Source organism: Urocampus carinirostris, chromosome 1 (genome assembly GCF_059441175.1).
Source record: "Urocampus carinirostris isolate Australia breed hairy pipefish chromosome 1, RoL_Ucar_1.0, whole genome shotgun sequence".
NCBI lineage: Eukaryota > Metazoa > Chordata > Actinopteri > Syngnathiformes > Syngnathidae > Urocampus > Urocampus carinirostris.
The window spans coordinates 59,030,676-59,042,410 of record NC_142349.1 but is presented as its reverse complement, the minus strand read 5'-3'; the positions used below and the strand labels follow the sequence as shown (position 1 = coordinate 59,042,410).

The 11,735-nt window shown below is 37.8% G+C and overlaps 1 protein-coding gene across 2 annotated transcripts in view; it reads right to left on the bottom strand.

The window, feature by feature from the left end:
• Positions 1-1,478: 1,478 nt before the first annotated feature.
• agla (amylo-alpha-1,6-glucosidase and 4-alpha-glucanotransferase a) overlaps positions 1,479-11,735 on the bottom strand; it is a 46,545-nt gene continuing 36,288 nt past the window's right edge. Inside the window, exons 26-35 of one of the 2 annotated variants that reach the window (XM_088346890.1) lie at positions 11,566-11,689; positions 10,912-11,055; positions 10,707-10,818; positions 9,384-9,519; positions 6,742-6,854; positions 5,861-6,072; positions 5,684-5,781; positions 3,958-4,045; positions 3,020-3,153; positions 1,479-2,937 (exon numbers count right to left, since the gene is read on the bottom strand). In XM_088346890.1, the coding sequence (XP_088203016.1) occupies positions 2,820-2,937; positions 3,020-3,153; positions 3,958-4,045; positions 5,684-5,781; positions 5,861-6,072; positions 6,742-6,854; positions 9,384-9,519; positions 10,707-10,818; positions 10,912-11,055; positions 11,566-11,689 (1,279 nt within the window). In that variant the 3' untranslated portion in view covers positions 1,479-2,819. The remainder of the gene's footprint in view (positions 2,938-3,019; positions 3,154-3,957; positions 4,046-5,683; positions 5,782-5,860; positions 6,073-6,741; positions 6,855-9,383; positions 9,520-10,706; positions 10,819-10,911; positions 11,056-11,565; positions 11,690-11,735) is intronic. The other variant, XM_088346899.1, reaches the window with a different exon arrangement.

Genomic DNA, 11,735 nt, shown 5'->3' with positions numbered 1-11,735 from the left:
TAAATCATGTCCCTGTGTAAAATTCTAAATTGGATAATATGCATCCAAACCTACAAAGAAATGTCAGATAGGAACAAAACCAGTTTAAAACAGTACCAGAGATGCCCACTGGGTTTTTAAGTCAGTCTAATGCAGTGATTTTCAACCACTGTGCCGTGGCACGCTCGTGTGCCCTGAGAAATTATCAAGTGTCACTTTTTAAAAATTTATAAAACATCTATGAATCATTTTCTGCAAATACTATGTCATTGTCAAGCGTATTTGCTGTAAAAACTGGGAATATTATAATTTATATTGTAATTAAACATACTGTTCAGTGTCATTTTATAACATTCTTGGTTAGTGGTGTGCCGCAAAATTTTTCCAAAGTAAAGAACATGCCCTGGCTCAAAAAAGGTTGAAAAACACTGGTCTAATGAAATGTGGTTATTTACTGTGTCAAAGGCAGTAGCACAAGAACTCATGACATGACTGAAAAGTGAAGAAAATGAAAAAGGGTCTCATACTCAATTTACTTGGGGGCCGAACGTGCGGGAATCTGGGTGAGGCTGGGCCAAACCGGGGTTTCAACAAAAAAAGCTTCATTAAAAATTGAATAATTATAAAATATATCGATAATTTGCATGGGTGTCTTTTACATTATAGCGACAGTGTGTATTATTTGACCACTAGATGTCGCTGTATTGTGTAGAGCAACAAAAACGAGTGTTATAAAAAAACAAGAGTACGAACCACTCAGTTACCAAACCGCAGTTTTTCCCTTTTTAATCCACCCAGCCGATCAAGATTTTAGTTTTCTCTTTTGCTACCTGTTGCAGCAAGACGGTGACAATTAGCTCATGTAAAAAAATGCAGATCTCTAAACCTATGCGTATTTTTAACAATGCATGATTACATCTTAGTTTGTGTTTTTTGCCTATTTCTCAAATAAATATTGTTTTTTATGAACAAATGTTTTGCTTCTACTCTTAGGAGGCACCTAATTATACTTACTGCTCTTTAAACTTTCATTCATATTAAGAAGGGTGCCTCAAACCATTCAGAGGGTCGCAATTGGCCCCAGGTTTGAGACCCCTGATCTAAAACACGGTTGTTCCAAGTTAGCTTAGCTAACCAAGTTATAACACACACAAATTAGTGCTACTCTTCCTAGTCACTCAAAAAGTGACTGTAGCTTTCAACCAGGAAAAGATGTCATCAGATGGTTTCCAACTGTCACCTGGCGTTTCAACCCTGAACCACAATGCCCTCAAGTTGGCGGGCCGGCAGTGATGGCCAGTCACTGCCCATCTTCTCCTGTTCCCCAGCTAAACTTCTTCCTCCTAATCCAGAGCCGGCTTACCCCACCAGGGTTGCGTGACAGTCGACTCTGTGGTCGAGAGGTCCGGCAGATGCGGAGAGGTCTCCTGTACTGTGGGGTGCTTCCTGACTGGTAGCACCCCACAGTCAGATTATTAAAATAAAAATGGCCATAAGGCTCGCAAGGTATTACGTTTTTTAATGCATCATTCATTACAGTAGAACAGGTACACTTGGCTTACTTTTTCATGAGGTGAACAGTGTGAAGACAAAAAAGGGTGTTTAAAATAGTCAGTAGCAGGCGGGCTTTTTACCAGTTATCTCTTATCATAGTGAGACAAAAGCGGTAAGGAACACAACTGAGGAGAACATCTGATCCAATTTGATAGGTCAGTTGCTTGCAGTATTTGGAATACTCGATACCTTTGCACCATTTTAAGATATTTTGTGTTTGTCAATCATCATAGAATACTTCATTTCTGCTATGGTGCACCCAGATTATCCAATTACTTGCAAGTTTGTTCAGCTTCCTGTGGAAAACATGACTAGATGTATAGATGCCCTTTTGTGACTCTTCCTCAACCTTGTCACAAGCCCCCCTCTGAGGTTTTCTAACCTATTTCTTGACCATTTCTTAAGATAGAAATGCCCTGGTTCTTCAGCACACCTACCTTAGACCTGCTGCAGGTCCACCAGGGCATCAAATTTTACTTCAGCTTCTCAGCATGAGCATATTTCTAATACTGTAACACACTTAAGCTTTATTGCTGTTATTTTTTCTTTAAGGTTATTAACATTTCTTCTCCATAGCATTATCCAACTGTATCTGATTGTTTTTTGCAAAGCCTAATTTAGTTTTGCTTAACCTTGTTATAGAAAGTTGTACTTTATTAGAATCACATTTTGGTATGTAAACAAAATTACCATTTGAACCCAATGATGCCGTATCAGCAACATATCATGGGTCACCCATCCCTTTTACACAGCCATTGCGCCTTTACAGTTAGAAATATAGATGCACGGCATCCTCTTTGCTGTGCTCTGGGACAGCAGCAACTGATTTCAGTTCAAATAGTAAAAGGCAGTGAATCTCCAGTGCTGAACTTCACTCTCTGGTCAAATTCCCAACACAAAAGCCTTAAAATAGATACTATGTGTGGAGCTACCAAAATCACAGTAATTTCACTGTGAAGATTATTTGTTTTCTCAAAATGTTGTTTTGTTTTCCTCCATTAAATACAAAGGTGCAATCATCCTACTATTATTGTAACTAATTTACCGCTAACCTATTTAAAATGAATCTTCTAGGACCTTTGCAGTCAATGGCAGTGAATGAGTTAATGTATTGCTTCAAGTTCAAGCTTAGTATCAATTTAAAGTGCCTTATGACTCAATGCAATGGCATTTATGACACTTTTAAAAACATGCAATACATTTCAGTGGCTTGACAATTTAATACTTTTCATCCTAATGGTTGTAAAGAAAAAAAAAGATAAGGGGAAGGGTTTTGCTAAGGTTTTCTAGAAGTCATAAAGTACTTCCAGCAGAGTAGCCAAGGACCAAGCTTGAGTCTCACAGCTAAATGGGCAGTACTGGCCATTCTCATTCGTTAGCTCCGGGAGACCTTTCCATGGAGACCTAGAATGTAAAAAAACAAAACAAAAACAAAGCTTAGGTAAAGAAGAAAGGGAAAAATTTCAAAGTACGAAACAATGCCTACCTCTCCAGATGAGTATAATGTCGTGACAGAACATTTTTGACCAAGGTCACTGTCTTGGCGTAGGTTTCTTCGCCAAGCTTTTTGGCAAAGTACAGTTTAGCACGCAAGAAGTATCCAACAGGCCAAAGCCACTCCTGGAAAGAAATAAACGAGTTAGTGAGAGGACTTAAATGACTTATTAGCAGGGTTGGGTAGGGTTACTTTAACTTGATTACTTTCAATTACTTTTGGATTTCTCCAATACCAAATATGCTAATAAAAGACAAAATAAACTAAATATGAATACAATTATTAAACTTTGTGCAGGCTTGGGGAGTAACGAAATACATGGAACAGCAAAAATGATGTTGGCAAGCTGTTTGGATTTATTTTCATTTCGTTTCTGTCGCATTTTATGTTAGTTTTGCCGGAGATCAAAGAGATCAAAGCCAGGAGAGAAAGCTTACCACGTGTTGTGAGTCATAATTGTATTCATATTTAGTTTATTTTGTCTTTTATTAGCATATTTGGTATTGGAGTAATCCAAAAGTAATTGAAAGCAATCAAGTTAAAGTAACCCTACCCAACCCTGCTTGTTAGAGTAGTCAGTACTGTCCAACACAAGATCTACCGGACAGTTTTTAAAACCACAAATCTTCTCAAGAGATCCTAGATTAATTAGTAAATCACTTCTACTCTATAGCATATGGATAACGTACTCTTTTCGTCGGCTCCAGAGCAGGGGAATGTATGATAATATTCTGAAAAATAGTCTGTGTAATATAGTGTAATGATCTGTGAAGCCCTTTGAGAGTCTTCGTGATTTAGGGCTATGCAAATAAAAATGACTTGACTTGACTTGAAAATAATGATGGAATCTTTAGTTTTGCTAATATTAAATGTTGGCTGTCGTTTTCCTCTGTTGACACTGAATATTCAACTCCAATTTTTGTTCTCACCGGTCCTTGATGGTAATTGAAGCCCCTAGCCACATTGTAGTTGTCGTTGTCCAATGCGTTGTCATAGATACCGCAGTATACCATATCACTGCAATGACACAAAATGCGTCATCAAAATCACATTTTACGAACAATCATCGTAGACATAAAAGATGTGGGAATTTGTATTTGCTTTTAAATTGTTTGAATGCTTATCCTTTATCCAAAATGTGATTATATATCAAATATCTTGGTTATGTATAGGAAATGTATGTATAGGAAATGTGTTCATATTTTATTTCCAGACTCGTTTTTTAAACTATGCTAATATCTTTGCAGTATTTTTCATTTCACTATTGTTCTAATGCACTTACAACTTAGGATAGTCTTTAAGCACTACCTTGTAAATAGTTGGCGATATATCCTAATGTTTTTTTTATGCCTTATTTTTCCTCTTTTAAGTCTTTTATTCCAATTTTGTCCTGCAGTGCCTCGTCTAATCTTGTTGTAAACAATTTATACTACCTTGTTATCAAAGATAAAAAAGACAATTTGAATTCAAATTTTATACATTGACAAATGATCATTAAAAGTTAACAAATTGTGACAAGTAAAAACTTTTTTTTTTTTTTTAAACAGAAGATACAGACACACCCCTACTTACGAGCATTTGACTTACAAAAAACGGTAGCTCCGAAAAAAAATTCGGGATGTCGAAAAATATCCGGACATTGCTGTAAATTAGACTTAATCCGAGTAGAGGACAGTACTCTAGGGCTTCTATCCGCCGCGTGGCGCTGTGAGAGGTCACCCAGCATCCACCCCGAAGAAGAAATCCGTTTGTATGTAAACATACTACGTGTACTTTATCTCGAGCGCAATAAGAACTTTGACGTTTTTATTTTTTAATATATCGTGCATCCATTCAATGTGGTTGGTGTACAGTGTAAAGAAGAGGAGAGCAGTTTCTTTTGAAACAAAAATGGAATAAAAAAAATTGATGCGGTTGAGAAAATGGTTGGATCGCTTTTTTTTCGTCCACTCTTTAACACGGAGGAGGACTTCTTGAAGCCCATCTTCCAAAGGGAAGTCAAACTCAACTTTATTTATCTTTATAGAGCAAATTATATTGTGAAATGTTTATTTTTTAGTACAAAACAATACAGGTTACTTATACAAGCCCTAAACATACTTATATAAACCTTAAACATACATGCCATACAAAATGTAGCACTGAAGCAACTTAAGAACAAATTCAACTTACTAACGATCGTTTTGAATCTATCTTGTTCGTAAGTAGGGTAGCGTCTGAAGCTTTAGAATCATAATCGGGCTTTTGCATGAGGGAATAAAGGCCTACAGAAATAACATCTGAACTTTATTTTGGGCCATTTGAACAATGGCAGGTACTAGCGGATTCTCACCGAACAAGAATATGAAGGAATTTATAAGAGCGCAACATCGTAGTAATAAGAGGGTGTGCACACTTTAATTTAGAGATTTGTTTACTCGCCTTGAAAAATTTTAAGAAAATAAATATCAGTAGCTTGACATGCCATATGCATTTACTTTTTCATCGGGTTGTATTCATCTGGATTTCGGTTTTTGAGTTCTTAGATGAGAAAATAAGAGCATTAAATGTGCATCCTCAGTTAAGGAGGATAATATTCAAATTGCGTCAATAATTATCAGTACAGATTTCTTTCACATTTTATATTTGTATGAAGGAATGATAAATTAGTATTACTCAGGGTCAAGGGTTTTCATTCCGAGTGGTCCCAGTAATTTCTCTTCAGCTATTTCAAGAGCTTTCCATGCTCTTTCCACCGTAAACAGTTCTGGGGCCTGTTATTAAAAAAAAGCCACATCAGCATTTACTCAATACTTGTAGTGCATTATTGTAATAGTTGAGGTAGCAACTTACCACAACCATGGCAATTGCAAAGTTTGGTCTTAATTGGTAGTCACACCAGGGGCTTGATGCTCCGCAGCTGTCCTTATAGATGCCTTTTTTGTGGACGAGATCAGAATGCTTCTCGTTGGGGTCCATTGGATCGCCAGAAACCCAGAAACACGCCTCAAAGGACTGCTGGATCTGTTCGTTCCATTTGGCATACGGAACAAACACCTCTTTACCTGCAACAACATGCAATCAACACTAGGGCTTAGTTTACAAAATATGCGTGGGTCTTAAAGTAACAGTACAGTTTGTTTTGTCCGGTTTTGTCCGCCATATGGATTTGATTCTAGTTTTCTAACTAGAATATTCCAGGTGCTCGCTCACGTGTGGAGCTTGTGAGCTCTCCCTGTTGTTTAAGGTAACTTGGTGAAAAACCCATTTGTTTTTACATTAAATTCCCCACATGTAAATGAAATAAGGCATTCTGAAAATAAATGGTTAGATGATTTTATCATCATAAAGTTTACTGGACACTTTTGCACGGGCCTTATTAGATTTGGCATAATTTTCCTTCTTTCTGTCTCACAGTTGTAACAATATTTTAGGTACTTGATAACGTGTGGATAGGATGGAACATATTTCCATTTATTGTACACAAAATGCCGATAAAACCGATGAATTAATTGGTTGAATTTGAAATAATTTACATTTTGATGAGGGAATTGACAATATATCAAAATGATAATAGAAGGATTTTACACAGGGGGACCTCATTGTGCACTACTGTAGACCATCCATCACAGGGTCATAAAAGTCATCAGGACAATCCAAAAACAACGCAACCAATACATATAAAGAACACAAAGTAAAATGGGTATTTTTAAAATGTGTTTAATATAATTTACCATTTCTGTGTACTTTAGCTCCATCATAAGGAAAGAGTCCTTTGGCATGGAGCTCCACAATCCAGCGGATGGTTGACTTACTGAGGCCAACTATCTCTACATCTGCTCCATCTCTGCAAGGAAAATTTCATATTCATTCAAGTTTTTGCATTGACCCATTTTCAAGTACAGTATAGTACAATAATAAAATTCAGGTGTTTATTGTAAGTATCAGTTTGGTTATAGCTTTATCTTTTTTTTCTGTGATCTATGAGTGCTAAAAAATGTATGCATCTAAAATGTATTTCTTTTAGTCCTATTAAGTTAAAGCTTTAAGCTGTTGTAAAAGGATAGTGGGGTGTTTGGACGCGTTCTAAGGGATGGGCAGGACACCTGTATGATGCGGCAGGGGTAAACCAGTGAAAGCTGTCGGGCCCTGCAGTTGAACATAAGAGTGTGATGTGACACCCTGACCCAAGTGACATGGTCGTTTTCTTGTGTCCCGTTTGATCTTAAAGCTACTCTAAATGTGGTCAACTGTGCGCAGACGGAAACTTCAGTGGTATGGTCACATCACAAGATCGTCAGGACAGACCAAGATAATTCTCCAGGGCACAGTCCGAGGGGGCAAGTAGAGAGGAAGATCCAAAAAGAACTGGGCTGACAACATTAAGGAATGGACTGGTGCCAACTTTGCCACAACACAGGAACAGACCAGGGACCGTCAACAGTGGAGAAGGCTCTCCAGAGTTGCGTCCTCAATGGCTCCCAGACGACCTTTGCGGTTAAGGGAACCCTGACCCGTGAATAGTCGAGTATAAGCCCTCATTTTCTACTGGTAAGACCAAAATCAAATTAGTCACTATTCTTAGAATGTCCAGTAGGAGAATTTGATTGAGCCCTGACCATTATGTCATACTACATCAATCAGGTTTAGATCAGTAATATGACTAGAAGACTCCAAAAGGTGATATAAAAGTGGGGTGCGTCATTTGAGATGTCCATAAAAAGTTGAAAGTAGAATATTTTCTCCATTAAGTGTGTGTTAACAGTGCCCAGTTGAGTTCAAAGAGCCTTTATATTTGTTTTTCAACTACGCCTATACGCTTTTACATTACTTTTAGCAACACTGTTCTGGGACACGCATCATATTAGGAAGCAGGGAAGTGGGGACATATTAGAGGGTTTTTTAGCATGTACTTCCCATTAAAGGTCACACCACAGCATCACAATTGGATTTAAATCCGGACTTTGACTTGGCCACTCCAGAACCTTTATTTTGTTTTTTTGAGGCATTCAGAGGTGGACTTGCTGGTCTGTTTTGGATCATTGTCGTGCTACATGATCCAAAAGCGCTTGAGTTTGAGGGCACAAACTGATGGCCGCACGTTCTTCTTTAGGATCCCCTGGTAAACGCTAGAATTCATTATTCCGTCAACCACAGCAAGCTGTCTGGGTCCTGAGACGGCAAAACGGCTGAAGAGCATCACACTGCCACAATCATATTTTGCTGCATCATGTTCTTTTTGTCAAATGCTGTATCACTGTTAGGCCAGATGTAACCGGCTGCACACGTACCATAATTTTAATTTTTCACTCATGAGTCCACAGAACGTTTCTACAAAAGTATTGAGGATAATCAAGATGCTTTTGACAAATGTGAGACGACGTGTGTTCTTTTGTGACAGCAGTGGTTTTCGCCTTGGAACTCTCCCATGGATGCCATTTTTGGCCAGTGTCTTTCTTAAAGCGGAGCCATGAACCAGTTCCCTAGGTGTTTTTCGAGGTTCTTTTCTAACCTCCAGGATGAGCTGTCGTCACACTCTCAGAGTAATCACTCCTGGGAAGGTTTGCCACTGTTCCCAGTTTCGTCCATTTGTGGATAATGGCTCTGACAGTGGTTTGCTGCAGCTCTAAAGCCTTGGAAATGGCTTAGCGACCTTATCCGAAAAGATTTTAAATTTTTTTGGGGGAAACTAATTTTTGAATTTCTTTGGAGCATGGCATGTCTATTTCTTCTTAAGATTTAGAAGCCTACTTCACTTTGTCTAACAGATTCAACTTAACTGATTTCTTGATACAACACAGATAGTAACAATAGATTTTGGGCGTGGCCTGTAGAATTGAACTTAGGTTTCCCAAAATTGTGGTTGGTCACAGTTACTTTAGGGCGGCAGTCCCTCAGGAGGTAAAGCGCTCGTCTTGGGAACAAGAGGTCGCAGGTTCGATTCCGGGCTCTGCTGTGTTATATGTCGAAATCTCCTTGGGCAAGACACTGAATCTCTAATGCCCCCGACACTACTATCGATTAGTTAGTGTAAAGCACATTGTAAAGCGCTTTGGGAGGTCGTCATTGACCTGAAAAGCGCAATATAAAATGCAGACCATTCACATTTACATTGATTTTAAAAGTGGGCAATTAGTTTTTCACATTTTATTTGGTGCCTTAATAAATTGAATCAACATTTCAAAACTGCATTTTGTATTTCCTTGGGTTATCTCTGTGTTATATTTAACTTGGTTTGATGATCTGAAACCTTTGTGAGTGATAAAAATGCGAAACACACAGAGTTTAGGAAGCAGGCAATTACTTTTTCACGGCACCGTATTTATATATGGTCATATTCGAGCAAATGTACGCGTAACCAACATTTCGGTGTTACCTGGGCGTAGCGGGTATTCCTTTGTTTCTTGCTCTCTCACTCTCCCCCATTTTATCCATCCAGGTCCCACAGTTAAACCGGTTTCCTCCTTGGACAAATCCAGTGGTGGTATCGACATTAATAACCACATTGAACCCTAAAAGGAAGAATATCATGTTGAGATGACGCCTTAAATGCCCACACACTAGATCTTTTATTGGGTTTTTACAGTTGACTATCAATCAGTGTAAGAATAGTTAAAAATTAAGAAGCAGACAGCAATCTATTTTCTATAACAATATTTCTATATATTATAATTTACATTGGAAGCAAGAGTTTAGGTTAAGTCCAGACTCCTTTTTCTTTTTTTAACCAAGGAAACTTTGATTTGAGCGATTTTAATCAATTACTATTATAATTGTCTTCATTGTCATTGATATCAACGTTTTGAACCATTGTATGCTAAAAATTAGACATGGCACTCCAGGGTCAAACATGTCATGAAAACTTTGAAGAGAAAAACAATTACTATTTCTCTGACCTTGTTGCAAAAATAAAAATAAAAAAATAACTCAAAAAAGTTTTGTGTTGAAGCCAGATTAAAACAAAGGAACAAAGAGCCTACCAGGCCAAATCATGGCCCTGCTTTTACCCACTGGCTTTAGATAAAGGATGAGGAGGGGGTTCTGCCTTCATGGACATTAGTTAGTGCAACTGATGTCTAAATCTAAATCTAAATACTAATGGGATCTATAGGAAATTTACATGGTAGCAATAAATCATTGGCTTGCTCGTTTACAATTTTACACTGATACCCCGTGCTTGACACAAAACTGATAAAGTACTGTAAAAAGTTTTTTTTTAAAGTTTTTTTTGGCAGTGCTTGTGAATGCATCACAGGAAGGGAAAATGAATGCAAATCATCAAAGTTGAGTAAAACAGAATTTAAAAAAGAAAATAGATACATTAACTGATCACTAATAATCCTAACACAGCCACGGGAGACAGAAATGTGCTGTTGCTAGCTGAATTTTTATGATGCTATGCGTTGATCACTGAAGGAAATTATGAATTTCTTTGGAGATGGGTTAATTACATCACCGTTTCCAAAATCTTTAATTTTCACATTGCCCTTAACACTAATTTATCTAACATCTAACTTTTTTACCACAAACCCAGGATTCTTTTGGGTAATCTTTATGCTGGCATGATTGTTTTTCATCATTTACTTTTCTGTTCCTGCAATCAACCCAGTTATGGTGACGTTTTTAAATTTGTTCACAAAATAAACCGGACGGGGTTCCTAAAATATGCTGCCGGAGTTATGAGAAATAGTGCACACACCTTCGTCTCTCATGTTCATGTCTATCTTGGGCCCAGCGTTGCGCTCTCTGAAGGAAATTCCATCCAGGTGGCGCTGCAGAACCTCTTGGATCACATCATATAGCGGCTGCTCCTGTACACAAACACTCCAAACCTCAATACATAATTCAAAATGATCTATATGATGAATTGATTGGAAGTTGTAAGATCCAAGTATTTGAATTACAATAATTTTGGGAGGTGTCAATTGACACATGAAGGTACAAACCACTTCTCCTGGTGCGCTAGGCTCACTATCATCAGTTGGATACATGCGTGGTACTGGAGATTTGAGGATATTGTGTCCTTGGGGAACATGGTCAACATAATCCTGAAAAAGGAAAAAAAAGAGACTTGATAAATGTATTTTGCTTGTTTCTGTTTTTAATAATGGACACTTGAAAAGGAGATTGCAAAGGATGCCAGGGTTGTTTGTTATTTAGACTTTTATTCGTCACTGTTGTTGGTTATTTTGACTATTATGCACTGTTTACATCATTGTCACTCATGGCCAATAATGTTGCTTTTCTTTGATTTCCATACCCTAGAGCGCAAATCTGCTTATTGTAACCTATTAAATTGAATTAGAAGAAAGGGCTCAGGAGAGGACCTTTAGAACTGCCTGGATTTTTTTGCATCTTGATGGGTTTTGTGCAGTTTTTTTTACTGGAAAATTCCAATTTCATCGCTGTCTTCTCTCCTTATTTTGAGTGTTTACTAAACTATTTACTAAGTACTATAACAAAGAAATGATATTTAATTCAGTTATACTAAACCTAAATCTAAATGAAAAATTGGAACTGTATGTATTTTCTACCCCTGAAAGCCCCATGAGCAGTACCTGGAGGCACTGCAACCACCACCACACGGCATCACGGCAATTGTATCTGGCAAAACGACCCTCTCCCAGCAGGTTTGGGATCAAACCATGACGTAATGTCCCTGCGAAGGCCAAGAGGATGTTTCTAAGGGCACAGCAGAAGCTCTCGTTTAATGTCCGATGACAATTGA